Below are 25,970 nucleotides of genomic sequence, written 5' to 3'. Positions count from 1 at the left end.
TTTGGGCAAAGCAGGGGCATCCGATTTTTGCCACAACCCCTATCTACTGGAGCCCTCTGCACAATATCCCATAGTATTCCAGAAGGCCCCCCCCCAACCCCACAGAGCTGCTTTTCAGGGGGCATGAGGAACTGCAGTGGGTAGAGGGGTTTGGTACCTGATGTACCCTGCCTTGTCCAAGCAGCAAAGTGATCCTTGGATACAAGCTGGGGACAGAGGTAAACTGCAATGAGATAAATTTAGTTTAACCTGAATGAAACACAGTTAAAAGAAAACCAAGGAAAGAAGATAGTTCCTGCCAGGTTGTTTTTTTTCCTGCCCATCAATGTTCTAGTTTTAAATGTACTACAAACATGGTTGTAGAATCCAATTGTGGCAGTGAGAATAAGGAAACACCTCACAGGAAAGAGGTTTAGCATTCTGTCCCCCCATCCTCACTGCAAAGTACCTCTCTGTACTGTAGAGTGTTTTGTAATGGAAAGGGGCTTTTGGGCTAACATACAGTAACCAATAGTTGGGTCCTCAAAGGCATTAGAATTTACTCTTATCCATTAAACAGAAGACCCGCACACCGAACCCCAAACTGTTTTTGAAGCTCCTCAGTTTCAAACACACCATGTCTGAATCCATCAACTGAAGGAGAGTATAAAAAAACCCCAGAAATCTAAAACCCCACAGAACACTTGACACACAGTTATGTGAATTTTGGCACGTGATTGCTTTACCTAACGTACGCTTTGGAAACCATATGGTCACTTTATGGACTGATGAGTTTATATATGAATTGATCTCTCTGCCTATTGAAAACTGAAAATGCTCCTGCAAGCAATGTTGTTTGCCCAAGCTGACCATTTAGCCACAAAGACATCACTATAGTTACACAGCACAAAGCTGTAACTCCACAATACGTAACGGATAGCATTCATGTTTAAAGATCTATGTGCGGATGTTCGCCCGGTACTCACTTCTTTATTGTGTGTTCTTGCTGCAGATATTTATCTTGCATGCATTTTTCAAGTACAGCCAACGTAGCTTCACTCTTGCACACCCCATTTGGAAGTTTATGGTCTTTCAACAAACCCGTCGATAGTAGTTCAGACTCTATTTCTTCTAACAAAGCTTCCTGAGAAGAAGCGTTCTGAATAGTTGAGATAAGATTCTTAGTACAATCTGTGTCATAAGGGCTTTCTGAGCAGACCCCGTGAGGCCCTTTCATATCGTCATGCAATAGGTGTACCAGGGATCGATCTGTGTCATCAGTTTTAGAAACTTGTCCTTTACAGTCTCCCATAGGTAAACAGTCCTCTTTTGTCTGCATTTCAAATGGTTTAGCGCAACAATCTCCACCTCCATCTCCATTAATGTCTGGTGTAAGCTGTGCATCAACAACATCCCCATTTCCACTTGCATCAAGAGCTGTTGAACTGGGATCCAGTGTCAATTGTTTATTTTCTATGCTCAAAGGGCTTTTTTCACCTCCAGTGTCTGCAGTCTGTAGACTATCCTGAATTCCCAGTGTTTTCTCTGCTTCTTCAACAGCTGATGAGCTGGAAGATACGTCATCAGTCTTTGAAAGGTTGACCGGATTCAGAGGACTTTGCTCTTCTTGTAATTGCTCATCCATCTTTTCACCAAGAATCTGGGAAGAAAACGTAAGAGTAAAATAGTTTTGAGTCATAAAACATTTTTTTTCTGTAATAACCTTGATCGCTTTCAACAACTGCCAAAGATAAACAGATGAGTATCAGCATAGATTGAGTCATAAAACCTAAAAAAAGGGCAAGTTAGATACTTCGGGATTTAACTCTTTAACCAAATATTTCTAATGTGGTGGTTTCCAACCAGTGTGCCATGGCCTCTGTCCCTCTTTCCTCCCCCCCTCCTTTGATGCCCTCTCACATCTCTGCCTCCCAAAATCTTGCACAGCTGTAGACTTGTAGGTGAATGGTACCTTTGGGGCTGGCCAGGGGGTCTGGTTGCCAGGAGCTGAGACGGCCTCAGAGTAAGCAAGCAAGCAAGGGAGGGAGGCCAGCCAGCCCGTCTGCCAGCCCTTGCTGTTGGGAATGGACAGACAAGTCCCAGATTTCTGTGGGGCAGTGTGAGGAGGCACTTCTCTTTGAGGGTGAGTGGGGGTGGGGCAACTCAGAGACCAGGGGCCGCATCAGTGGCTGCCCAGAGGACTCCCAAGGATAGGAGAGGAGGCTGAGGGAACACTCCACAAAAGAGCGTGTTCGAAAAGGGTGAGAGACTGCCAGCTCTGCAGGCAAGGGGTGACAGAACTGGGCTCCTGAGCCCCACAGGGGTGCTGCAGAAAGAATGTAGTTGGTCAAGGGCGCTGTGGGCTCAAAAAGGTTGAAAACCTATGAACTATGTCTGTACAAACACACAAGGCAGTAACACTTTGCACTACCACTCCCAGAGGTAAGGTTTATGCTGCATGCCACACCCAATCCCCACTCATCAGAGTTGTTTCACAGTCCTATATCCATGCTGGGAAATGTAAAGTATAAGAGTATTTTGCTTCCAGTACTTGGAAAGTCAGTGGGTAGCTGGGTTCAAGTGGCATATTGAAAGCCAAATGATCAAGCTGCAGCATTCAACTGATTAATCAACAAAAAGCTTAACTGCACACTGAAAACTTGGCCTGTCCTTTGCCATGACTAGTCAGTGGGGTTTACTATAAGCAAAATGTCTTGATTTGGGACTCCTGAAAGATCTGCTACTGGGCAAGTCATATAGCTGCGCCATCTCCACCCACCCTCCTGTTACCAGATATGATGAAAAAAATGTAAAAAGCTTTTCCTGCTTTCTACCCTATGAAGGGACAAAGTCCATGGCTTTTCTTCAGACAGTATTACTTCTAGGCGATAGAAGCAGATTGTACTCATTGCAATTAATTGATCTTTCACAAAACTGATGGACATTGTACTTGTTTACATTTAAAGGCTCTTCTGGAGTGTTACTAGATAACAGGGGTTACTGCATATATATTTAAGGCATTGCCTTACATGTGATATGGGACTCTCTCCCAGAAAACCTATGTGATACTATCTTTTTCTTCTTCCTTCAAACGCCAGCTTAAAACATCTTTCCTAATAAAACCTGTTATCACTCTGCCTGTCTGAAACACATATATGATAGGTGTTGTGATTAAACATTTATCTCACAGTAACCGATTAAAATATAAACGTATCTGACACAATGATTATTTAGATCCTTTCCAATCTGGGCACAGACCACAGTATGGGACTGAAATCAGCCTTGGTTACCCTTATGGATGACCTTCATTGAGAAAAAGACGGGAGGAGTATGTCCAATGGTATCCAACCATATACCAAAACCTAGTCCTTGATCTTTGGAAGTGTCATGTAAAACTAGAATGACAGTATCTTTAGAGGCATTCCAATCAATGCAGTTTGGAACTGTCCTGCCAAATTGGGCAAAGTTACATTTTGGTACGCCATTTTGATTCAAAATGGCACCTGGCATTCAAATGTGGACTTAAGGCTGCCTGTTCCACTTCAGGAACCCTGGTGCCAAATTGGGGTATATCTATCTATAAAGTATTAGTAGAATTATTTGGACTCTCCTTCATTGGAGGTTTTTAACCAGATGTTGGATGGCCATCTGTCTTGAATGCTTTAGTCGATATTCCTGCATTGCAGGGGTTGGACTTGGGGTCACTTCAATTCTTTGATTATATGAATTAAAACATATACATATTAAATATCACATATAATGAAAACATCACAGCCTAAGTGGCCCTAATATAGAACATTCCAAAGGGCTGATTTTGACCAGCTGATGATTACAGAGGTTCATCCTATCTATACTTAAAAACAGTTGTAAAAACAGGAAGAATAAATTTACAAGATAATAAAATAATAATCATAGAAAGCTTAAAAAGAATGAATGACATAAAATATATTCCACGGTGCAATGCAAGGTTCATATTTCTACCAACCATACCAAATGTTCATGAATGTTGCCAAAGAAACTTATTTAGTGGGACTGTGCCAACGGAGAGATTGTTTGGTCATATAAATCACAAATGACTCCCAAGCAGAAGCAAAGTATTTTCAGAGTCAGTTTTTCAGAAATGGCAATGAATATGACTTTTTTATACCACAGAATAACAAGATGCATCCTTCCACCCTTGAGAGATCACTAGCAGCAACCAACAGATATAGAATTTACTGTTGGGAAGTAAGGTCGGCATTATCACCATCAAAAATAGATAAGAGACATAGCTTAGCATCCAAGGTGACCGGTTTGCCAACAATACTACCTATCTCCATTGGAACCTGTTTACGGAATTTGTGTGTATAATTACAGTTCCACCACATATGCAAATATGTTCCTCGTACCTTACAACCCCGCCAGCATAAGGGGGAACCAGATCTTACAGTATGAGCTAGTCAGACCAGAGTTAAAAACCAGCACTGAACCTCTCCCTAATGTTAGCAGACATGGACCTAAAGGGATAAGTGGACCAGATAAGTGGACCAGATCTTAAGCCACTGAGAATCTTTCAGCTCGCCTATAGGGTTCATCTCTCACACTGATTTCAAAGCAGTAAGTGGAAAGACCCTGCCTTTTTGGGTGCTTGCCACAGCTAGATGTATCTAAGGTTCCAGGACTCTAGTGGCTACAGCATGTAACATGGGATCTTTCAAGATGATGCCAATCTGATTGATACGTAGCTGATCTACTCCTGAATCTTTCAAGAATTCCGAGAGTTGTAGTTCTGTAACTGGCATGTTGTTCTCATAACAGTCTTGCAGGCAATGCAGTCCCGCTTTGGAAAGAATAGTAGATACTGTTAATTTATCTTGAGCCTGACATTGTGGCATATGAGGAAGGGGGATTAAGGATGAGAGTATGGAGGCTAGTTTCTTACACCTTCTGTTCCACATATCTATACTGTAATAAAGACTCCCATATTGACCTCTTTGGGAGCAAAAAGGGGATCACAATTAGAGGGAGAGAAGGAGAATCTTGTGCATCCAGTGCAACCCAAGATGTTGCTAGATCTGCTAAAATCATCAGAACGATTTGCCATAGCTGAAGGGCATCAAAATATAAAGGACTTCCCAGCCTCCCTGGCTGGATTCAATTTTGCAGCAAAAAATAAGAAGTTGCCAAGAGGTAAGGATATTATGTGAATTTGACAGGACTTGAAATAGAAACAAGATTCTGGTCTGTGCTACCATTTTTACAGTAGCCACCCTCCCCAGAATAGAAAAAAATCAAAGCCTGCCAAGCCTTCAAGTCCCCTGCAATATGTTTGGGGGTGGGAGTAGGGTACTTTAAATGAAGCAATTTGTTCAGATTCCTAGGAATCAGAACCCCAAAACATTGCAAAGAGGTAGAACAAGTTTGGTGGATCATCTAATATTTGGTTGAGTCTGCAAGTTCACATTCCAAAACAAGGTCTCTGATTTGTCATAGTTTATAAAGAAACCAAACACCACCCAACAATAATTTATAGTTTTAATTACCTCTGGAAGAGCAGCCTTTGGGCCTTGATGATGGCAATGTCACCAGCAAATAAGCTAATAAGGTGTTGCCAGGAACCCACTGTGAACCCCTGGATTAATGGATTGTTACGATGATATCTTGAGAGGTCTCCAAACCCACAGAGGCCAGAAAAATAGACAAAGCACTTTCCAAGACATATAGTAAGAAGCTTCCTTATGTACATCTGCATATTATTTTTATTTGTTGCTAGAAGAATAGTGCAGAGTACTCTCATTTTCTCATTAAATATATATATTTAAGACTTTCCTACGATCCAAATATAAAATCCCTTTTAACACAGAACATTAAGCAACTGAGCACAAAACAAATAGCTCATTTCCTCTTTCTTAGATGTCTTAAGGTCAAAAAAGCAAAGTAAACAGGATGCTCTATAGCCAGCACTTTATTTTATACAGTAGTGGGTATCTTCTAATTCTTAGCAAACAACAAATACTGCTTTGCCGTCACAGAAAGTGATAAAGACGTGTACAAATAAAATGTTGTTTTTATTCCAGTTAGAAGCCCAAGATCTGTATTATTTTTAGTTTAATAGTATTTAAAGTGTTATCACACAATACTAAAAGAAATAACATTACGCTGTTTAAGTGTAACCTTTGTGTGGACTATTCCTGCTCTCAACAGATAAGTGGGAGCTGCGCCTTGTTATAAAGGAACAAAGATTCTATAGCTTATTGTGAAAGTAAAGTTCAAGTGACTGTGCTATAAGGCCTGCTTTAGAAATTTGTTTAAGCTGTCCATTTAAATGCAATGTTTCCTTTCAAATCAGTTAGTAAAATCAGAAGTCCTTGTAGATATTTTAAAATATTGTTAACTACACTTCAAAAGGACAAGAAACTAAACATAATAAATGAAATCAGTGTTATTTCCTTGCTTATTACGGTAGCATGTTAATAGCACTGATCACTCTCTAAACATCTGGTAAAAGATGTATGGGGAAACAGGAACAAGATCTAAAGAAGAAAAAATTAACATATTTTATAGAGTGGTACTGACAAAATAAAATTTACTGCTAACAAAGGGGGGGGTTGAAGCTGAGGCAGTACCACACCATTTTATTCAATGTTGCTTACTTTCATCAGTATCTGTTGGTCCCATTTTTTTAAAAAAATGCATCAAAGCAAGATAAGCAAGGCAGATCACCAATGCAACTTGATAAAGATGTGGCAGCAGAAAGGGAAAGCACATACACAAACAAGTTTGGAATGAAAGATGCCAATATCCTCCAAAGATGACAGTCAGCCATCAGTCTCAGGAACAGCCCACGACCCCAAACATAAATATATATACTGTAATTCACAACAAACACAGTGAACCCTGATGTACATAATAATAAATAGGGGTGGACATTTTCAATGTCCTTCAGAATTTTTTGGGGCAGAAAAGCAAAGACTATAAAGAATTGCCCTTCACACAAAAACAGCAGAAATATTAAAGCTCACGGGGCAATCAGCAACTGACTTCTTTTCCTGGCTGAACCTTTCCAGTCTCTTTTTAGAAACCTTAATAATTGTGCATTCTTAATGGTTGTTTGGGATCTCAATGTCTTTCCTAAAGACTTATCAATTTGCCATAGAGATGTTAACATTTTCCCAGTACTCTAGCCACACTCAGATGTCACATGTACCAAGCTGCCATGCCTTCCCCCTTCCTCCTTACATACTGAAATTATCTCCGACCCTATCTGGCAAACTAGCCATAGCATGGCTCTAAACTGGAATCAGAGTTATGGTTTGAAGTGGACTTGAAGCTAAACTATGGCTAGGTAAAGGTAAAGGGACCCCGACCATTAGGTCCAGTCGGGTTGCGGCGCTCATCTCGCTTTATTGGCCGAGGGAGCCAGCGTACAGCTTCCGGGTCATGTGGCCAGCATGACTAAGCCGCTTCTGGTGAACCAGAGCAGTGCACGGAAACGCCGTTTACCTTCCCAGCAGAGCGGTACCTATTTATCTACTTGCACTTTGACGTGCTTTCGAACTGCTAAGGTGGCAGGAGAAACTATGGCTAGTGGTAACCAATTCAGGCATCACAAAAAAAAAAACAACAACCTATGGTTACCACAAACTAGGAAGTGAAGAAGGAGGATGGGCAGGCAAGGAAGATGCTCCCAATATTCAAACCCTGGTCTAAACCGAGCAAATATATTGATAGGAAAATACGTTATTCCCCACTGCTTGTTGAATGCCTGTGTCATCAGTAAATAATCCCAGACAGACCACACTTGACTATATTTGCTGTCCCTTTGCTATTCTAGAACATGACCTTGCCCAAATAAGTTCTCCAAGTTCATTCTTCCACCTGCATGCAACACAGCCCACACTGACAGCAGACAAAATGCAATACTGAAAATTACCCAAGTTTTAAATTAATAAACAGCCTTTTCTTTACATTCTTTATTTTGTTTCATTACAAAAAATAGAAGGACTAAGGTTGCAAATACTCCATTTTGGTTTTAAGATGAAATGCCTGAAACTATTTATCTAATGACTAATATTAAACATCAACAGCAGCTATACACCTTCAGCTCAGCTGTAGATTTCTTCGCTTCCAATATCTCACTACGTTTTCAATATTTAATATTGCTTTCCTCAGTTTATGTCCTCCATGAGTCATCCCATAATAATTTTCATAGAATGACCTGATCTGCATTCTGTTCTGGACTTGCTTATAGATTATTTCCAAGGTAAAGTTCACTACAGTATACTGCTTAACTACATGGGCTGTATTTTTACCAATCCGTTAGGTAATAGTTAACGAAATGGATTAACAGCAGGAACAAGTCAACTGAGCATTATATAAAATAGCTGGGGAGGAAAATCTTTGGTAAACTAAAGTTATGCGACCACACAGATCTGTGAAGATTTAAAGGTTTGCAATCAGAAATACAGCATGGAAGATAATATACAAAGCTGAAAGTCACATTCTTGTTACAAACCAAGAATGCCTTTTAAAAAACGTCAGTAGTGGTGTTAGAACACTGCTCATTCTCCATGAAATTTCTCTACCTTTCCCTCTTTCTCTGTCAATCTCTTTCTCTACTGACTTACATAGAGGAAGGCATGAGATCCATGAGAACAGCAAACATAGTTTTTAGTAGTTATTTTAGCATCCATTTCCTAAATCAATGTGATTGGAGTGCCTTGGAAAACTATTTCACTGTGGTTAGAAAACCTAGACTAGAGGGTCAAAACAATACCCCACCATCTTCACTCAAGTACAGAGCAGTCCCTTTGTCATTGAGGCTTTGCTTTAATATATATGCACAGCAGTGATTTTTAAAATGCAGTATTTCTGGGGGGCACCCAAATCCAGAGAGCACAGGAATATAGGGAATCCTGGACCCAGAACCCACTTGAGATCATTGTTATTGTACTGTATGGTTAGTGGCTTTTCCATGGCCTCAGACTCAGGTGCTGGCTGTTGCTGGTTTTTAAACTTATTTTGGCTAGAAATACATATGATGTACCAAGAAAAGTTTTGACCAACGGTCTGCATCCAGGTCTGCTGTCAGTACAGTGGTACCTCAGGTTACAAATGCTTCGGGTTACAAACTCCACTAACCCGGAAGTAGTTACCTCAGGTTGCGAACTTTGCCCCAGGATGAGAACGAAAAGCACGTGGCAGCAGCGGGAGGCCCCATTAGCGCAAGCGCACCTCAGGTTAAGAACAGTTTCGGGTTAAGAATGGACCTCTGAAACTAATTAAGTTCGTAACCCGAGGTACCACTGTATCCTTGTGGTGGTGTGCAGTATAATTACACCTTTCACCAATGACCTTTGAGATAACACGTTCTTTCACCTACCCAAGTCTTGCTTATCCATGTTCTTCTTTTCCCCACCCCAAAACAGTGAGTTTGTATTTGCAGGAGAACCACTGTAAGCAATCATTTTGAAATTTAGCAAGCTTTCTCTTCCTCAGAAGGGGCAACCATGTCTGTAAATTGCATCCAATTCTGGCAGAAGCTAATTTCCTTTTTAAAAAACAAAAACAAACAAACCTTGGTACTCTGCACAAAACTTACTATTTGACAGGCTCAATCCACTCTGGAGGGACTCCTATGCCTGAAAAGTCCATCCATTTCTGGCAAGAGGAAATAAGTTACAGTCATTTATAGATTCCCCATTATAGTAAATTGGACAGCCAGAGTGGGGTGGAGGGGTAGGAAGAGCACAGCTTCATTTTTCACATGTCTAATTTGGTCCTGAGTAACTAGTCGAATTAGAAATACACAGAGCAGCTGCAAAATAGATTGGGCTGCTTCCCCAAGCTGCAGATACAAGTTAAGATTTTGTGGCTGGTGTACACCTCTGGCAGCTGGGGCATTGCCCATTCTGCACAACACAACTCTCTTATTATGCAGTTTAGGGTCCATGATCCACTACTTTTCAGGTTTGCAAGACTGAAAAGAAATGGTCCCCCCCCCCTTCCCTTATTGCAGGGCTACAAAGCTTGTCCGGAGTTTTGGGCTGGGCTGCCATCAGTATGCTGATGACACCCAACTCTATCTGTTGATGGATGGCCATCCTGACTCGGCCCCAGACACACTGATCAGATGCTTGGAAGCTGTGGCTGGATGGTTACGTGGGAGCCGGTTGAAGTTAAATCCTTCGAAGACAGAGGTCCTCTGGCTGGGACGGGACGATATGGGATTGAGGGGGCAACTCCCATCTCTTGCGGGGGTGCAATTAGTGCCAGCACCGTCCGTTAAGAGTTTGGGTGTAATCTTCGATACCTCCCTCTCCATGGAGGCGCAGATTGCAGCTATAACAAAGGCGGCATTTTTTCATCTCCGCCAAGCTAAGCAGTTGGCTCCTTACCTCTCTCGCCCTGACCTAGCCACTGTGATCCACGCGACGGTCACCTCCAGACTGGATTATTGTAACTCGCTGCCCCTGAGACTGACCCAGAAACTCCAGCGGGTGCAGAATGCCGCAGCGAGACTCCTTACGGGGTCTTCGCTGCGGGCTCACATTCATCCGGTGCTATACCAGCTGCACTGGCTCCCGGTGGAGTACAGGATCAGGTTTAAGGTGCTGGTTTTAACCTTTTAACCTTCAAAGCCCTATACGGCCTAGGACCCTCATATCTACGGGACCGCCTCTCCTGGTATGCCCCACAGAGGAACTTACAGTCTTCAAATAAAAACATCTTGAAGGTCCCAGGCCACAGAGAGGTTAGGCTGGCCTCAACTAGAGCCAGGGCTTTTTCGGCTGCGGCTCCAACCTGGTGGAACGCTCTGTCACAAGAAACAAGGGCCCTGCAGGACTTGACATCTTTCCTCAGGGCCTGCAAGACAGAGCTGTTCCACCAGGCCTTTGGTCAGGGCGCAGCCTGACTCCCTCCTTTGGAAATCTTTACAATACTTTAGTTTATGGTTGCCATCAATTTTGATTTTAATTAATTCTTATGATGTTTTTATAATGTTGCACTATTTTAGTGTTGTTAGCCGCCCTGAGCCCGGCTTCGGCTGGGGAGGGCGGGATATAAATAAAATTTTTTATTATTATTATTATTGTTGTTGTTGTTGCTCATCACTGCCCCAAAGCCAACATCAGAAAAGATAGCTAAGATGGCAATCCTGCACACCCTTACATGGAAGTAAGTGGTATTGAAGTCTGTGCAACTTGTGAATAGACATGTGTAAAATTGCACTGCACAGCAAGTGTTCAACCCTCTGCTTACTAATAAAGGACAGCACCTCAGAATATAGGCAGAGTGACTTTTCCTCACCACTCCATAGCCATAGCCAGTCCTCCACACAATTGAGAATTAAGTGTCAGAGCTTTCATGGCAGAAGACATCACTTTCTGGCAGGCTTCAGTTCTTACACCTCTCTTTTTGTATACATAGTCATATTATCAGCTACATCAGGATATTGAAATTATTGGTATCCATTGCTAAATCACATGGTAACAAGTAAATCACCTTCAGTTATTCTATTGACTGTTTGTGGACACAGCATTTCTACTGTTTGTGGACCCAGTAAGTATTTTGTCAACAAGCATTCCCTCGCAAATGAACAACAAAACCAACAGTCATTCGGTTTGCCACGTTCATAAAGCTTTGGCATGTTATAAAGCACACTGTAGGATGGTCATTGCTACCAGGTAATCTGCTACTGCCTGTTCTAACTTTGATAGCATATATGGATACCAAGACTGCAATCCTATATGCATTTACTTGGGAGAAAGTACCACTAAAAACATAACAACGACATATCAATAGATGACAAGCAAGTTCCAGTGTTGTAGAAGTACCCAACTGTGTGCTCCCAAAGGGGCTGGACCTTTCTGAAAATTCTAAACAACCAAGTCACAAAGATTTGAAGGTGCTCACAAAGCATCCACTCTCTTCCCTGATTTCCTAAAGTTCAGAAACTCAGTTTGGGACAGGGGAAAGATGTAGGTGCAGGCAGTAGAAACTCCTAGACCCTGGCGGAATGTCATTTCTGATCAGGGACTCCTGCAGGAAAATTACGCTCTCCACATTATTTCCACAAGGGAACACCCTCTGGGGTGTTCTCATTAGAAGAAATGGTGAATATAGTATTTATTTCCTGCCAAGGATTCTGGGGCTTGTAGTCCCAGTTGTCTGTTGGACATGGGAGCGGAACATCTCCCAGCATTTCCTCTGCCCCAAAGTAAGTTTCTGGACCTTTGGGAAGGAGAGCCCCATAGGATTAATGAGAGTAGAGTTTGGTTTGTTTTGGGTTTCAGGCAAGGCTGTTCTTGCCTAATCATGCTTGAGTCTTTGCTTGAAAACTCATGACACCACTACTTCAATGCTTAGTTCGGGGCACTGATAATGACCGTGAAAGCCCTACATGCCCCATCTCTGCATTTCATTTCATTTCATTTAAGTTTAAGAGCATCTAGGAACACAATCTTATATTTACCACACATGCAACAAATCAGAACTAGCATGCAGAACTTTAGAACTTCATTTCCCAGGAAAATCCAAGTCAAAGCATCTTCCAGAAACTGGAATTGTTATTCATGTTTATTTTTGGTAGCTTGGGATAGGCAACGTCAAGATTTACAAACTGCAGTCAGGATTTAACTGAAAAATGAATGTAGAACTTGTGATATAAATTTAATAAAGGTGGTATTTCTACTGAAAGTATTTTTTACATGGTTATTATCATAAATGATATTTAAGTCTCTACACAGAGTCAAATAATAGCTTGATAGGAAGCAGGGGTGTGGTAGCCTGGTAGGAAAACTCAGAAGCATATTTCTGAGAGGCAACTCTCTTCCAATATTTTTTGCTCCTTTCCGTCAACAGGAGAATTACAGCTCAAAATTTAATTCCCATTCATTTCTCATGTTGGGTTTTAGCACAGTAAGGGGGTAGCAACCAACCAATCAAGTTCCAAAAGGAACAGGCATTAAAACAGTTTATTGACAAAATAAATTACTATATCCAATCTGTTCCTTTTTTCAATCTAAAAATGGTTGCTTAAACTGAGAATGTATTTTTAATGTAACAGACAGAGGCAGAGATATATTTATTATTCAGACACTTGCCAAAATGTAGTTAGCCTATCAACTTGATCTTCTACATATACATGCATAGCTGCAACAACTTGAAATAATGACAGCTGTCAGAGGCAAATTAAGAGGAGCTGAAGACCTTACGCTAAATCCATTTTGAACCCTCAACTGTTTGAGTCCAAGCCCTCCACTTCCAGCTGGACAAAGCATGATAAGCAGTAGCGCACATCTCTTTCTGCAGATACCTACACTGAGTAGATGAGTACTTGACAGCAGCACCTAAAACTTTGTAAATAATAAGTTTTGATCAGTTATCCTTTGGGCACACTGAACCCATTATGTAAACACATAGAAAGGCAAAGAATATAGAGAAACTGGCCTGAAATGCCAATAGAGTATTACAGATCACGACACTGGAATAGTGCAGTACAGTAGGTGCTATGAAACATCTTACACACTCATTCTAGATGTTTAAGACCAATCCTAAATACCTTTGTTCTGCCAAGTTTTTTGAGGTGAGATGATTAGAGATGATTACACTATTTCAGTTATCAATATTGTCGGCTTACTTCTTTTTCAGTATTTCTTTTTTACATATCCTTTAATGTTAATAAATGTTGCACTTTTTTGCTATTTTGGGAACCTGCCTTGAATATCTCTTTTGCCTAGAAAGATGGGAAATAAATATTTTAAAAATAAACAGATCTAGTAGCAGCAGCTCATACCAGCTGGCCTTAGAATCACATCACAGCAAAGCCTTCAAATAACAGTTCTTTTGTTTGCATAGCCCACAACAATTATCAAGTGTACAGATCAAAAATGAAATACAAGACAACCCTAACCTGTACCTAAGCTATGTGGATTATTATATATCAATAACCAAACTCTATTTTTAATATATATAATGTTATTAACAAAGGGAAAGGCACTCACCCACCCCAAAATGAGAAAAGGCACTTGACTGAAACAAATGCTTCAGTACATAGGATTTTATCTTTGTCACAGTCAGCCCAGGAAGACACTTGTAGCAGCATTAAAATATACTGTGGATATACTGTGGAAAAACTGTGTGGAATGGTTTTGTGGACGAACTGCTTTCTGGGACTAGGGACATAATGTAAGTGACCATTCATAATATTGTATGGTTTTACAGGCAATAAGGCCTTCTGGTTTTCCAACATGGAAGCCATAGAGCCCATTGTTAATAGCTCAACATCAAAGACAATAACAAAGGCTGCAGTCCTATGCACACTTACCTGGCAGTAAATGCCTGTGAATTCAGTAGCATTACTCCTAAACAAACAGGGATATAGAATCAGGCTCTAAATCTCAGGAGGATGATTAGCAAAAACACTTGCTGTGCAATATCTAAAGGCTACTAACTGATAACAGAAGAAAGAAAAAGCAGAAACCAAGATAGAAAAAAAGCTTTCCTAATCTCAATGCTTTGAAGCAGGTACAAATGGTAAGAAACATTTTCCATTGAGAAAAAGCCTCAGATGCAAGCAAATTATGCAGAACAGAAGAGCACAGCAGATGAACCAAGAAGAGCTACGAAGCTTAACTGAATGAAAGTATTGCATTGTCTGCTCCTATACTACATTTAGACAAATTCCACATCTCACAATAAACTGACATCAGTAAAGCTGAAACCAGTAAATACAATCCCTCCCCAAGCTTTGCATGGGACAGAACAATACTTTATTAAGCAACTCTTGTTAATACTGATGGTGTGTGTTCATAAAAGGTGTCACGTTCAGAGAACAACCGTACGTATTTGGGGTCAGAATGTTAAAGGTCCTGAGCAATTTGGCCACCTGACAACTTTTGATGTATAAACAAAAAGCCTACTAGACAGACAAGCTTTCTAATGACAGCTGACACCCACACACCTGTACAAAGGCATCTCTGAAATGTGAACCAGCAGGGGAATTCAGACAGTATGATACAACGATGTGTATGTGTGCGTGTGTGACCTTGAGGGCAAGGTACTCACCTATTATTTCACTTCCTGATAAAGCAGGTACACCAGTTTGTATTTCAATTTCTAGAGGGGGACTTCAGTCCATCTTTTAGCCAAAAATGTGGTTAAAAGAAATGGAAAAAACCAAAAATCTAACACGGAGAAGCAGCCTAGTTTTACTATGCTAAGAAATGTTCCGGAGGGAGGGAGGAAGGAAACATGCCGGGAAGTACCTTAGAAGGTTCAGCATCGGGGGCATCGAAACCATTCCAAACTCTAAAGAAGCAATTGGGAAACAAAACACACCAGGCAAGATCTGCCATCCCCACCCCACTCCTCCTGCCTAGTAACAGGTGCTCTCGCAAGCTACATCAATCCACATTGCTTGTGTTTCCAAAAAACCACGTCTGAACACTCGCCCTGCCAGGATAGCTCTTACCAGTTTGCTAGGAAGCTGGAAAGCAGAAGATCTTTGGCGAGCGTAGCTGCCCTCCCATTGCTAATAGTAACGAGGGGTCGTCCTTCCCTCCTCCCCTTGTTCGTGCTGCAAGCTCCTAAGAGGAACTGAAAGCTGACACATCAACAAAGATGGCTGCCGCAGACACCAGAGTGGTTTCAGCTGAGAGAGGAGGAGCGGAGGCGGGGCGAGACTTGGTTTATCCGCCTGCAAGGAGGAGGAGAGAGAGGGGAGGAAAGAGGGCTCCGGCTCGCGCACCTCGCCTCGCGTTGCCAAACAGCTTGAGTCACCAGAAAGCTCTGCAGCCTTTATCATCTGCCACGGGCGTGCCATTGACAAGAGCAATAGGGAACCGGGAGGGGGGGATGGCTCTCCCTGGTACCTGGCTGTGTGCGTCGGTTCAGGTTACCCCCCGCACGGGGTTCAGGGGATTAGAGCTGCTGTTTACTGAGTCAGACTGCAAAAACTTTCACAGCCCCAGCGCCAGAACCGATTGCCTGTTAAATTGAAAAACGATTTTATAGTATAAAAAAGGAGGAAGTAGTGTAGCACTGGAGCCTAGCACTGTACAAAATCACTGTCATTAATATTCCCCTAGGGTGCGCGCAGTTTGCGACGTGCAAAAGGCGGTCCATAGAACCACCAGGATTGTTAAATAGTGGGTAGGATGGCCCCTTTGGAAACCTAAATGATGCAGAAAACAGCAGATCCAAGAGATAAAATGTTTTAGAACTTCCAATATGACGCTTTTTTAATTAGCCCCTTCGCACCCAGAACAGGCGGCCGGATTTTGTAGGTTTGGAAAGCTGCAAAAGATGTGGCGCGGGCATGCGTGCCTCTGCAAAGCAGAAACGGCGCGAACTGCCTTTCGTTTTAACTTCCTTGCAGCCCCCACTTCTGGCTTCTCTCTCTCCCCCCCCCCCCGCCCCGCCCCGCAAGTCCTTCCCGCTCAGGTTAACCAGAGCGCATTGTAGCCCGCGAGGCAAGCGCATGCGCCCTTGAGATTACGCGGCAGTTTTCGCGAGGGAGGGGAGTGGTGCGAAGCTAGGCATAAAACTTCGGAGGTCGGCGCACGAGGCGCCCGGAGCGGGGAGAGAGAGCCGGGGAGGCGTCGTCGAGGGCGTTATTTCTTTCCTTTACGTGGCGGCTGCGAGCTGAAGCGCGTTTCTCGGCTTCTGGCGGGGTTTCATCGAGGAGAAGGAGCTGGTTTTAAAAGACCTCCTCCCTCCTCGCGTACAGCTGCTGTCCTCGTCTCTCCGTCCCCGGGGGCGCAGGGCTGGGAGTAGGAAGGCCTCAGGTAACGCCCGCAGAGGGGGCCCCGCGTGGGTGAGCATCGCTAGGCCCCCTTCAGGGCAGGGCCCGCGGCGGTTTGCTGTTTAATTCGGGGGTGGGGGGGTGGGGAACCTGCTGGTCTCCAGGTACTTCTGGACTCCCAACTCCTGGGCAGCATTGCCCAGTGGTAGTGCCGGATAAGCTAAACCAGCTATAGCTTAGGGTCCCACTCTGTTGGGGCCCCCAAGAAAAATTTAAAGGAAAATAACCTGGATGTACTTTTCCAAAATATAAGATAAAAAACAAATAAAATAAAACCTACATACAGCAACAGTGTTTGTGTTGTGTAGGCTCCTATGATGTAATAATGGGTCCATAAATTACCATGTAGCATATATTCAACACAAAAACCAGCAACAATTTGTTGTTGACAAAGGACAGCTGGACATATAAAGGGCCCCATTACCTTCAGTAGCTTAAAAGGTAAAGTGGTAAAGGGACCCCTGACAGTTAAGTACAGTGGTACCTCGAGTTAAGAACTTAATTGGTTCTGGAGGTCTGTTCTTAACCTGAAACTGTTCTTAACCTGAAGCACCACTTTAGCTAATGGGGCCTCCCGCTGCCGCCTCCGGAGCACGATTTCTGTTCTCATCCTGAAGCAAAGTTCTTAACCCAAGGTACTATTTCTGGGTTAGTGGGGTCTGTAACCTGAAGCGTATGTAAGCCAACGTACCACTGTACAGCCGCGAACGACTTTGGGGTTGCGGTGCTCATCTTGCTTTATAGTCCGAGGGAGCTGGCGTTTGTCTGCTCCGCAGACAGTTTTTCTGTGTCATGTGGCCAGTTCCACCCGCTTCAGTAGCTTAGGGCCTCATTAAACCCAAATCCGGTTCTGCCTAATGGTCAGGGGAAGCTGGGAGCCCAGACGCGGGGAGAGTGCTGGGTTCGTTGTCCCTGGTTTTAACCGTGAACCCACATCTGCCTTGCCATTGTCGTCCCCCTCCATGCGTGGCTTGTGTAGCAGTTGATATTATGCCACAATCTTTTTTCACATTTATCTGATTTCACAAAATCCTGGTGAAATCAGGTAGCTTGCTTCTGGGTTAAGGTGCTTTGGGTCAATGAGGTGATATTCAGGTTTTACTCAGGGTAGACCCACTGAAATTAATGGGCCTGACTTACCTGTCCTTGTGCAAAGAGTGCTGAGTGATCAAAGTTCACTAAGTTCTACGGCATGCACAGATTCGACTCACCAGTATGCACTCTGCACCACGTAAAATGATCAGGTGATATTTGGTTAAGGTTAACTTGGAGTGGGCTCATGGAAGTTAATGAACATGACCAAGTTAGGTTCATTAATCTCAGTGGTCTACACTGAGTAAAGCTTAGTTACATGCCAGCCAGTTGTTTTAAGACATGTAGAATGGACATTGGAGGGCCGTAACTATGCATGCAGTAGAAGAGTGTTGAGGTGATAAATAAGGTTTTCTTTTAAAGGCTTCTGTACTGTAAAGGAAAAGGGGAGAGAGAGACAGATTTTCCTGCAGGTAGAAAATATGAACAGCATGGAAAGGAATCTATTAGCATTGCTCTATTGTAAGTTGCCATTTTTTCTTGCACAGTTTTCTCTTATTTTAAATAATGAGAAGGGGATTATCCAAAAGCTGTATCAAGTGGGAGGGATTCAAGAACTATATATTGAAATGAAATTATAGCCCCTGCTATCTTGGGTTTTAATGCATTTTCCCACTTATGTGCAGACCTAGCCGTATACAAGAGGTGGATCGGTGGGGAGTTAGGAGCACATGTACAGCCCATGTAACAGTGAAGATCTGCTGATGCAATTGTGTGGGTTGAGAATCCATCCTTTCCAATTAAAGATTAAACTTTTTATTTTTTGTAAAGTTGATTTGCAGTATCCCGTCACATTGTGGAAGCATCACCTTCTGCATTGTTGCTTATCTGCTGATGACTTTTGTACAAACTTTGATGAACTGGATTGGTGCATATAAGCCATTTGACAGCTATGGTGTTCATTGCCTTCTCCTTATTAGAAAACAACAGGATAACTGGCTTTATATGCAAGATAGTTTACTGGGAATTGCTGCTAAATGCCACCTCAGGTTCTGCTTTCACTTGTTTCAGCAAGGACATTAACACAGCAATTCATACCCCTTTTGTTCTGGGCTGGTTGACTTGAACTGAGTTCCCTGTTCCTCCAGCTGGAACACTGGATCCCAAACTGGTTCCACTCCTGTCACATGACTGCATTAGGCCTGATCCAGGATTGATATGTGCCCCAGTTCCATACTGGTGCAACAGTTTACCTCCCCACCCCTTTTACACCCTTCTGGAATGAGTGGCAGGGCTGCAGTTGCGGCACACTGCTCCATTGAGCCCTGATGCTACCTGACTGAGTTCTGGATTGTACCAATAAACATCAACATGTGGCTGTCCCTTGAGGACATGCCCCAAGGCTTCAGGAGTGCCAGCAGTTTTGTTAAATCCCTAATATGATTGTTTGAAGCTAGTGGGAAGACATTAATGCTAAAACTGATTTTTGTATTTTCTGTAGAACAACTTATTTTATTCCACTTTTATTTTTAATAAAAAAGAATACAGAAAATTGAATGAAAATTTGCTTAGGACATCTTGGTCTGGAATATTTAAAATTTCAACACATTTTCTTTTAGCTGCTAATTGCTTTTTATTCTTTTCATCTTCCTCGTTGCTAAACAATAACTTTACAGCTGTCAGGGAATTGTTCTGATACGGATGCGCACAGGATGGCACAAAATCGTTTTATAAGGAATGAAGAACTCAAAATTCAAAATGAATCACTGAGAAGTCCCAGCACAGGTCCCAACTTCAAAAGCTCTTTACCTGAAGAAGATAAAACTTCAAAATTTCTCAACAATTTCTCGATTTGTGAGCAGGCTAACATGTTTTTTGAAACTCGTAACAGTAATTCAAGTGAAAGCAGTTATGATGGCTGCCATGGTAGCTTTAACAGACAGAGAACCACATCAGAAATGAATGGAGGGGAACTGAGAGGTAGGAAAATACCTCATTTTAAAATAGTTTTAATACCTTTAATCTTTTGTGTTGCTTTTGCAATTTCACTTATAGTACTTAAATTGTTTTATTGCTTTCTTTTTGAAACCTTTGAAAATGGAAATGGCTAGTTGTTCCAGTTGTGCACTTCCTCAGCTTTAAAATGTGTATTATATAACAAATGCTTTTCTTCAATAAACATTTTTGTGCTGTGTTTTTACAGTTTTTGTATCGTATGAGCAGTCTCAGTCATTTTCCACCCACAACCCACCCATCCAGGCTTCAGTGTTGAAGCTCAGCTGTGCAGAAGGTTAAGTTTTCTTTTATTAGAAAATCAACCATTACTTGTTGATTAACTGCAACAAAAGTTAGTAAATATTAAAGGAAGTATGGAGAAGACGGGAAGTTAGATTTATATGTAACAAGATTTATTGTCAGAACTTATGAGGTTACTTTTTGTTAATTTTGTATTTTTTGTAACAAATGATGTAAACACGTGGTTTTGTTTTGTTGGTGTCAAAGCAAAATAAAGGGGGGCAGGGAGAAAGAAAATCAACCATTACTATAGATGAAAAATTGGAAGCTTTGTTATCAAATCACTTCTCTGCAAGTGTTAAGAACAATGAGTAGCTATTACTTAATCTTGGCAGTTGCCTTCTTGAGTTCTGTTTACATATGGGCAGCTTTAAATTATCTCATTATGAGCTTGCTTAGGAATAGTCTACCAACTTTAGGTGGTGGTTAATGTAAATGTTTAATGATTAAGCATTGATTTCATGCTGTGCAATATTGTACTTAGTAAGTCCATCTCAATTCAGCGTAACTTACTCCTAATTGTGCATAGCATGCAACTCTAGCTGGTTGCCCAACTGGGTTAATTATTAGAAATGTATCTCCCTTCTACTACTTCTTGGAAAAACTAGGTCATATCTAAACATTACTATTCTATATTGTAGGGAAATCAGAAGCCATGAATGGTGCCAGTACCTTCCTACCATCCTCAGCAAATGAAATAAGTCCTGTGAGTTTGCAAGATTTGAGTCTGAATTTTCTTCTACATGTGTCCATTAGTGGCAATGTTATTTTCAGCTTCCTTTGTTAACCCTGATAGTACATGTGTTTTCCCTTGTGGATGTGACAATAGAATTTGGTGGGGCCGGTTCCATTTCTGTTATTTATGTGGCAGTATTTTACTATTTTAAGGCATATAAATGTTGCTCAAACTATTCTAAATGTATATTGCAGGTACATGCTTCAGCCTTGCAACATGCAAAGCAGAGAAGACTACAGAGCGCTCCTGACAATACTTTATCCACAGGCTGTGATCAATTACACCGGTCCACATGCCATTTTTGTAGAATGTCTGGTAGGTTTCTGTTATCTCATCTGATAGACAGTGCAACCTCTTACCTTGCAAGCTTTTTTATAAAAAAAATTGAAGTTATGATTTTTTATTATAAATTGGAAAGTGAACTCAAGTGTCAGTTAAAGCCTGTGTCCTTCATCTACCATAAACTTACTTAGTAATCTTAGACAAGCCATCATTTCTCAACCACAACTGAAACATCTGAACAAAAATTATGAATTATGTATGAATGATTACTAGGCAACTGTGTGTAGAGTGCTTTGGATACTGTAAGTAAGATTCATGAATGAACTTAATTTGCGTACAAATAAAAATTAACCTATACTTACCGTATTTTTCGCCCCATAAGATGCACTTTTTCCCCTCCAAAAATGAAGGGGAAATCGGGGTGCGTCTTATGGGGCGAATGCCTGCAAGCCTCGCGCGCCCGGCAGGAGGTCCCACCGGGTGCGCGAGGCTTGGGGCGGCAGCCTGTCGCCCGAAGCACGGGGAGCCCTCCGGAGGGCTCCCCCTGCTTCAGGCGAGTGTCAGCAAGCCTCGCGCTCCCGGCAGGAGGTCCCACCGGGTGCGCGAGGCTTGGGGCGGCAGCCTGTCGCCCGAAGCACGGGGAGCCCTCCGGAGGGCTCCCCCTGCTTCGGGCGAGTGTCAGCAAGCCTCGCGCTCCCGGCAGGAGGTCGCACCGGGTGCGCGAGGCTTGGGGCGGCAGCCTGTCGCCCGAAGCACGGGGAGCCGTCCGGAGGGCTCCCCCTGCTTCGGGCGAGTGTCAGCAAGCCTCGCGCTCCCGGCAGGAGGTCGCACCGGGTGCCCGAGGCTTGGGGCGGCAGCCTGTCGCCCGAAGCACGGGGAGCCCTCCGGAGGGCTCCCCCTGCTTCAGGCGAGTGTCTGCAAGCCTCGCGCACCCGGCAGGAGGTCGCACCGGGTGCGCGAGGCTTGGGGCGGCAGCCTGTCGCCCGAAGCACGGGGAGCCCTCCGGAGGGCTTCCCCTGCTTCGGGCGAGTGTCAGCAAGCCTCGCGCACCCGGCAGTAGGTCCCACCGGGTGCGCGAGGCTTGGGGCGGCAGCCTGTGCTTCTAGGTGCGCGCAAGCAGTCCGCTAGCCTTGGGAGAGCCGTGCGGCTCTCCCAGGGCTAACGGACTGCTTGCACGCACCTAGAAGCTTGGGGCGCGCTGAGCTCAGCACGCCCCAAGCTCCTGGTGTAGCGCAGCGATCCGCTAGCCCTGGGAGAGCCCCGCGGCTCTCCCAAGGCTAGCGGACTGCTTGCGCGCACCTAGAAGCTTGGGGCGCGCTGAGCTCAGCACGCTCCAAGCTCCTGGTGTAGTGCAGCGATCCGCTAGCCCTGGGAGAGCCCCGCGGCTCTCCCAAGGCTAGCGGACTACTTGCGCGCACGCAGAAGCTTGGGGCGCGCTGAGCTCAGCACGCCCCAAGCTCCTGCTGTAGCGCAGCGATCCGCTAGCCCTGGGAGAGCCCCGCGGCTCTCCCAAGGCTAGCGGACTGCTTGCGCGCACCTAGAAGCTTGGGGCGCGCTGAGCTCAGCACGCCCCAAGCTCCTGGTGTAGCGCAGCGATCCGCTAGCCCTGGGAGAGCCCCGCGGCTCTCCCAAGGCTAGCGGACTGCTTGCGCGCACCTAGAAGCTTGGGGCGCGCTGAGCTCAGCACGCCCCAAGCTCCTGGTGTAGCGCAGCGATCCGCTAGCCCTGGGAGAGCCCCGCGGCTCTCCCAGGGCTAGCGGACTGCTTGCCGGCACGCAGAAGCTTGGGGCGTGCTGAGCTCCGCACGCCCCAAGCTCCTGGTGTAGCGCAGCGCACCTGGGGGGGAAATAATTTTTTTTCCTTTATTTCCCCCCCAAAAAACTAGGTGCGTCTTATGGGCCGGTGCGTCTTATGGGGCGAAAAATACGGTATATTTAATATTTTATCTAAATGCAAGGGTACCTTATCCATGTTGATTAACATCTTACATTTTTCCATGTCAAAGCAGGGGGGAATTGATGTTTTCAAAATTATGCCAATGGATAATAAAGATTTTTAAACCTAGAGGCTTAGTATTACAGAATTCTACTATGTGCGGTTTAAAGACCATCAACTTAATGGGAACACAGAAGAAAATCTTGGATACTGAATCAGAAATTGCTGACCACATACTGTAATGTCAACGCTTTGTGTTGCTGTGTTAATCTCTTTAGGATCCTTGAGATGCACACGGTGTAAGCAGGTCTATTACTGTTCAGTGGAGTGTCAAAGGAAAGACTGGCAAATGCATAGTGTCGTCTGTAAGCTAGTTAAACATAAGTAAGTTTATACGTTAAATTTATCCTTCCTCTGATAACTGGATTTGTATCTATTTCCCTATAGACATCTGACTGGCTACTAGACAGGCTGGACTTGATGGGCATTTCATCTGATCCAGTAGGGCTGCTCTTGTTTATATAGCTCCCATTAGTGCTCATGTTTCAGAAAGAGGAACATATGCATATTTAAGCAGAGCTCTGCTCATATTTTAAATGAATACATAGGTTCCCATTCAGATCATGATGCTCAAGCACTTTGTGTGAATTAGCATGTACAGTCATACCTCGGGTTGAAGTTGCTTCAGGTTGAGCGCTTTCGGGTTGCACTCCCTGAAGTAACGGAAAGCGTTACTTCTGGGTTTCACCACTCGTGCATGCTGTCACGCGCGGAAGCGGCGACCCACGCAGATGCGGGTTGCATTCACTTCTGGTTGCGAACAGGGCTCCGGAAGGGATCCTATTCGTATCCAGAGGTACCACTGTACATTTAGGGCCACCACGGATTTTATGTGACTAAATACAAGGAACTACAGCATGATCTTGCAACTTAAGCTATCTCACAGGTTTGTTTTGATGACCCATGTTATTTGCAGCATCTTGAGGTCCTTGGAAGAAAGCCCAGGTCTCAATTTGATATTATTTAGTTATTTATTTTATTGTTTTTTATTCGGTTTATACACCACCCTTTATCAAAAGATCCCAGGGCAGTGTACAACATTAAGAACACATTTTATGGAGCATCAATAACAAAAGCATAATAGCAGACAGCATAATAAAAATTAAAATAATAATAATAAAATGTTCATAATAACAGTACTCACCACCACAGCTTTAACAGGCCATAGATTATTTAATGGCTAAAGGCCTGGATAAGGTGAATGTTTTTGCTTGGCACCTAAAGACATGTAATGATGGCACCAGGCAAGCCTCTCTTGGGAGCATAGAACAGTCGGGGAGCCACCACTTAAGATATATACTGCAAAGGGCTATAGAATTACAAGTGAGATCTGCAGCAAAATGTTGGAGTGGTTATGTTTGGGTTTTAGTTACTCCACTCCCTTTTCTCCCCCACCCACAGCAGTCCACTTTCCACATATACTCAGTCTTAACTGGACTAGTTTCTAGGGTATTCTCCCGTTTAGGGTCCTCCTCTCTTTTGTACTTCTGCACCCTGCAGATTTTACCCTGTCTTCTGATACTTTCCTCATATGCATGGCTCTTTTGGCTATGTCAAGAATGGCACTCAGAAAATTGAATTAGGTGTTATAGGATGATTGTAATTCTAAGTGATGAAGAGTTTTAGCAAGTATCCTCTAAATTCTGGTTACTGTTGTGTAGTTAGGTATGCTGTATTGCATTTTTGAATATGTGGTCTATTTATTTCTTTTGGAATTCCAGGTTGTATGTTGTCCTCAAAGAATGGAAGTGAAAATTGCTACTACCATGTTTGAATATAACATTCTAAGAATGAATGTTGAGCCATTCTCTTTCCTCACCTTGTATCACACCACCTTCAGCAGTACCATCCTAGTCTGTCTCCCATTATGTCAAAAACAGTGTTAGAAACTAAGATATGAAAGCTAGGAGCTAAATGGCACCTTAAACCTAGGTTATGGGCGCAACAATGGAATGTCTAGGCATGCTTTTAAAATAAGAATACAAAGCTGAAAATGAAGAAATCTTAAAATATTTCTGAAGTATTATATACATTTTTCACATGGTCTAGTCCTTCCCCTGCCCACCCCCCTAATATACTTAAGAGGGTCTCTTCTACAGTCTTCAGAGAGTAGCTGGAAGCGGGGAAGCAGAAAGAGGTCCTCCTTTCCTTCTACTCTGCTGTTTTAATCTGAAATCTTAGGCACAGTATTGCACCCTGAACTCAGAACTCTTTGTGTTAATGAAATTCCCTGTCGCAAAATGCGCGTAGAACAATGGGAGTTTTGAACACCGGTCACAAATTGAAAACATAGTTTACAAACAGAATCAAACTGTGTGTTAAGAAGGTTTAATAAACTAGAGTCCCCCACTTTAAGCATAATGAGAAACTGGTTTAAACAGACCAGGATTGAAGCACCAAGCCAGCATGCAAATGGGGTGAGTGGGAAGTGTACAGTTAAAATGCTCATTCTACCTTAATAAATAGTCAATTCAAGCAGAGATATTAGGACTAATAATGCCTTCAATGTTTATTGATAAGTAAGTCGTAAAGGGTTTTATAAATTGGCTCTACTTTATGTCTCTTAAGCAACATATAAATGCTTACTGCTTTAAGTGGGTCAATTTTGAGTGTATTCAGGACTGCTTGACCTTTACAGAACAATTATACTAATGAACAGAATTCATTTTTAGTGCCGATAAAGTTGAAGATAGTGCAAAATCTTTGGATGAAATCAAGAAAAAGGTATGACTAGAGTTGTTCACTTGTGTGGTTGGGGAGGGGGCATTATTACCATCTGCAGATGATAGTACTGTGTATCAAATAGTATATTTTGCTCAGCAGTACAGTGAAATATTGACATTAGAGAACTTGAAGCTGCTTAAG

At 43.1% G+C, this 25,970-nt stretch overlaps 2 protein-coding genes across 15 annotated transcripts in view; one reads left to right on the top strand and one right to left on the bottom strand.

The window, feature by feature from the left end:
* CCDC186 (coiled-coil domain containing 186) overlaps positions 1-15,568 on the bottom strand; it is a 46,335-nt gene extending 30,767 nt beyond the window's left edge. For 3 of the 6 annotated variants that reach the window (XR_014526626.1, XM_083504777.1, XM_083504781.1), the window contains exons 1-2: positions 15,434-15,568; positions 966-1,639 (exon numbers count right to left, since the gene is read on the bottom strand). Coding sequence is in view for 5 of the 6 variants with exons in the window: in XM_083504777.1 (XP_083360903.1) it covers positions 966-1,624 (659 nt within the window). In the remaining variant the exon portion in view is untranslated. Of the gene's footprint in view, positions 1-965; positions 1,640-9,559; positions 9,619-13,522; positions 13,697-14,287; positions 14,325-15,433 lie in introns of those variants that run through there. The other 3 variants (XM_083504780.1, XM_083504778.1, XM_083504779.1) reach the window with 3 other exon arrangements.
* Positions 15,569-16,090: 522 nt separating this feature from the next.
* Positions 16,091-25,970, top strand: part of TDRD1 (tudor domain containing 1) — a 30,295-nt gene continuing 20,415 nt past the window's right edge. For 2 of the 9 annotated variants that reach the window (XM_083504772.1, XM_083504768.1), the window contains exons 1-7: positions 16,091-16,748; positions 19,474-19,777; positions 20,001-20,087; positions 20,734-20,798; positions 21,023-21,143; positions 23,324-23,429; positions 25,778-25,829. In XM_083504772.1, coding sequence (XP_083360898.1) covers positions 19,510-19,777; positions 20,001-20,087; positions 20,734-20,798; positions 21,023-21,143; positions 23,324-23,429; positions 25,778-25,829 — 699 coding nt within the window. In that variant the 5' untranslated portion in view covers positions 16,091-16,748; positions 19,474-19,509. Of the gene's footprint in view, positions 16,778-16,851; positions 18,320-19,473; positions 19,778-20,000; positions 20,088-20,733; positions 20,799-21,022; positions 21,144-23,323; positions 23,430-25,777; positions 25,830-25,970 lie in introns of those variants that run through there. The other 7 variants (XM_083504765.1, XM_083504767.1, XM_083504771.1 and 4 more) reach the window with 7 other exon arrangements.

The sequence above is a fragment of the Podarcis liolepis genome, assembly GCF_965112155.1.
Source record: "Podarcis liolepis genome assembly, chromosome: 5".
Classification (NCBI taxonomy): domain Eukaryota; kingdom Metazoa; phylum Chordata; class Lepidosauria; order Squamata; family Lacertidae; genus Podarcis; species Podarcis liolepis.
The sequence above is the reverse complement of the archived record's forward strand: the minus strand, read 5'-3'. Positions and strand labels throughout refer to the sequence as shown.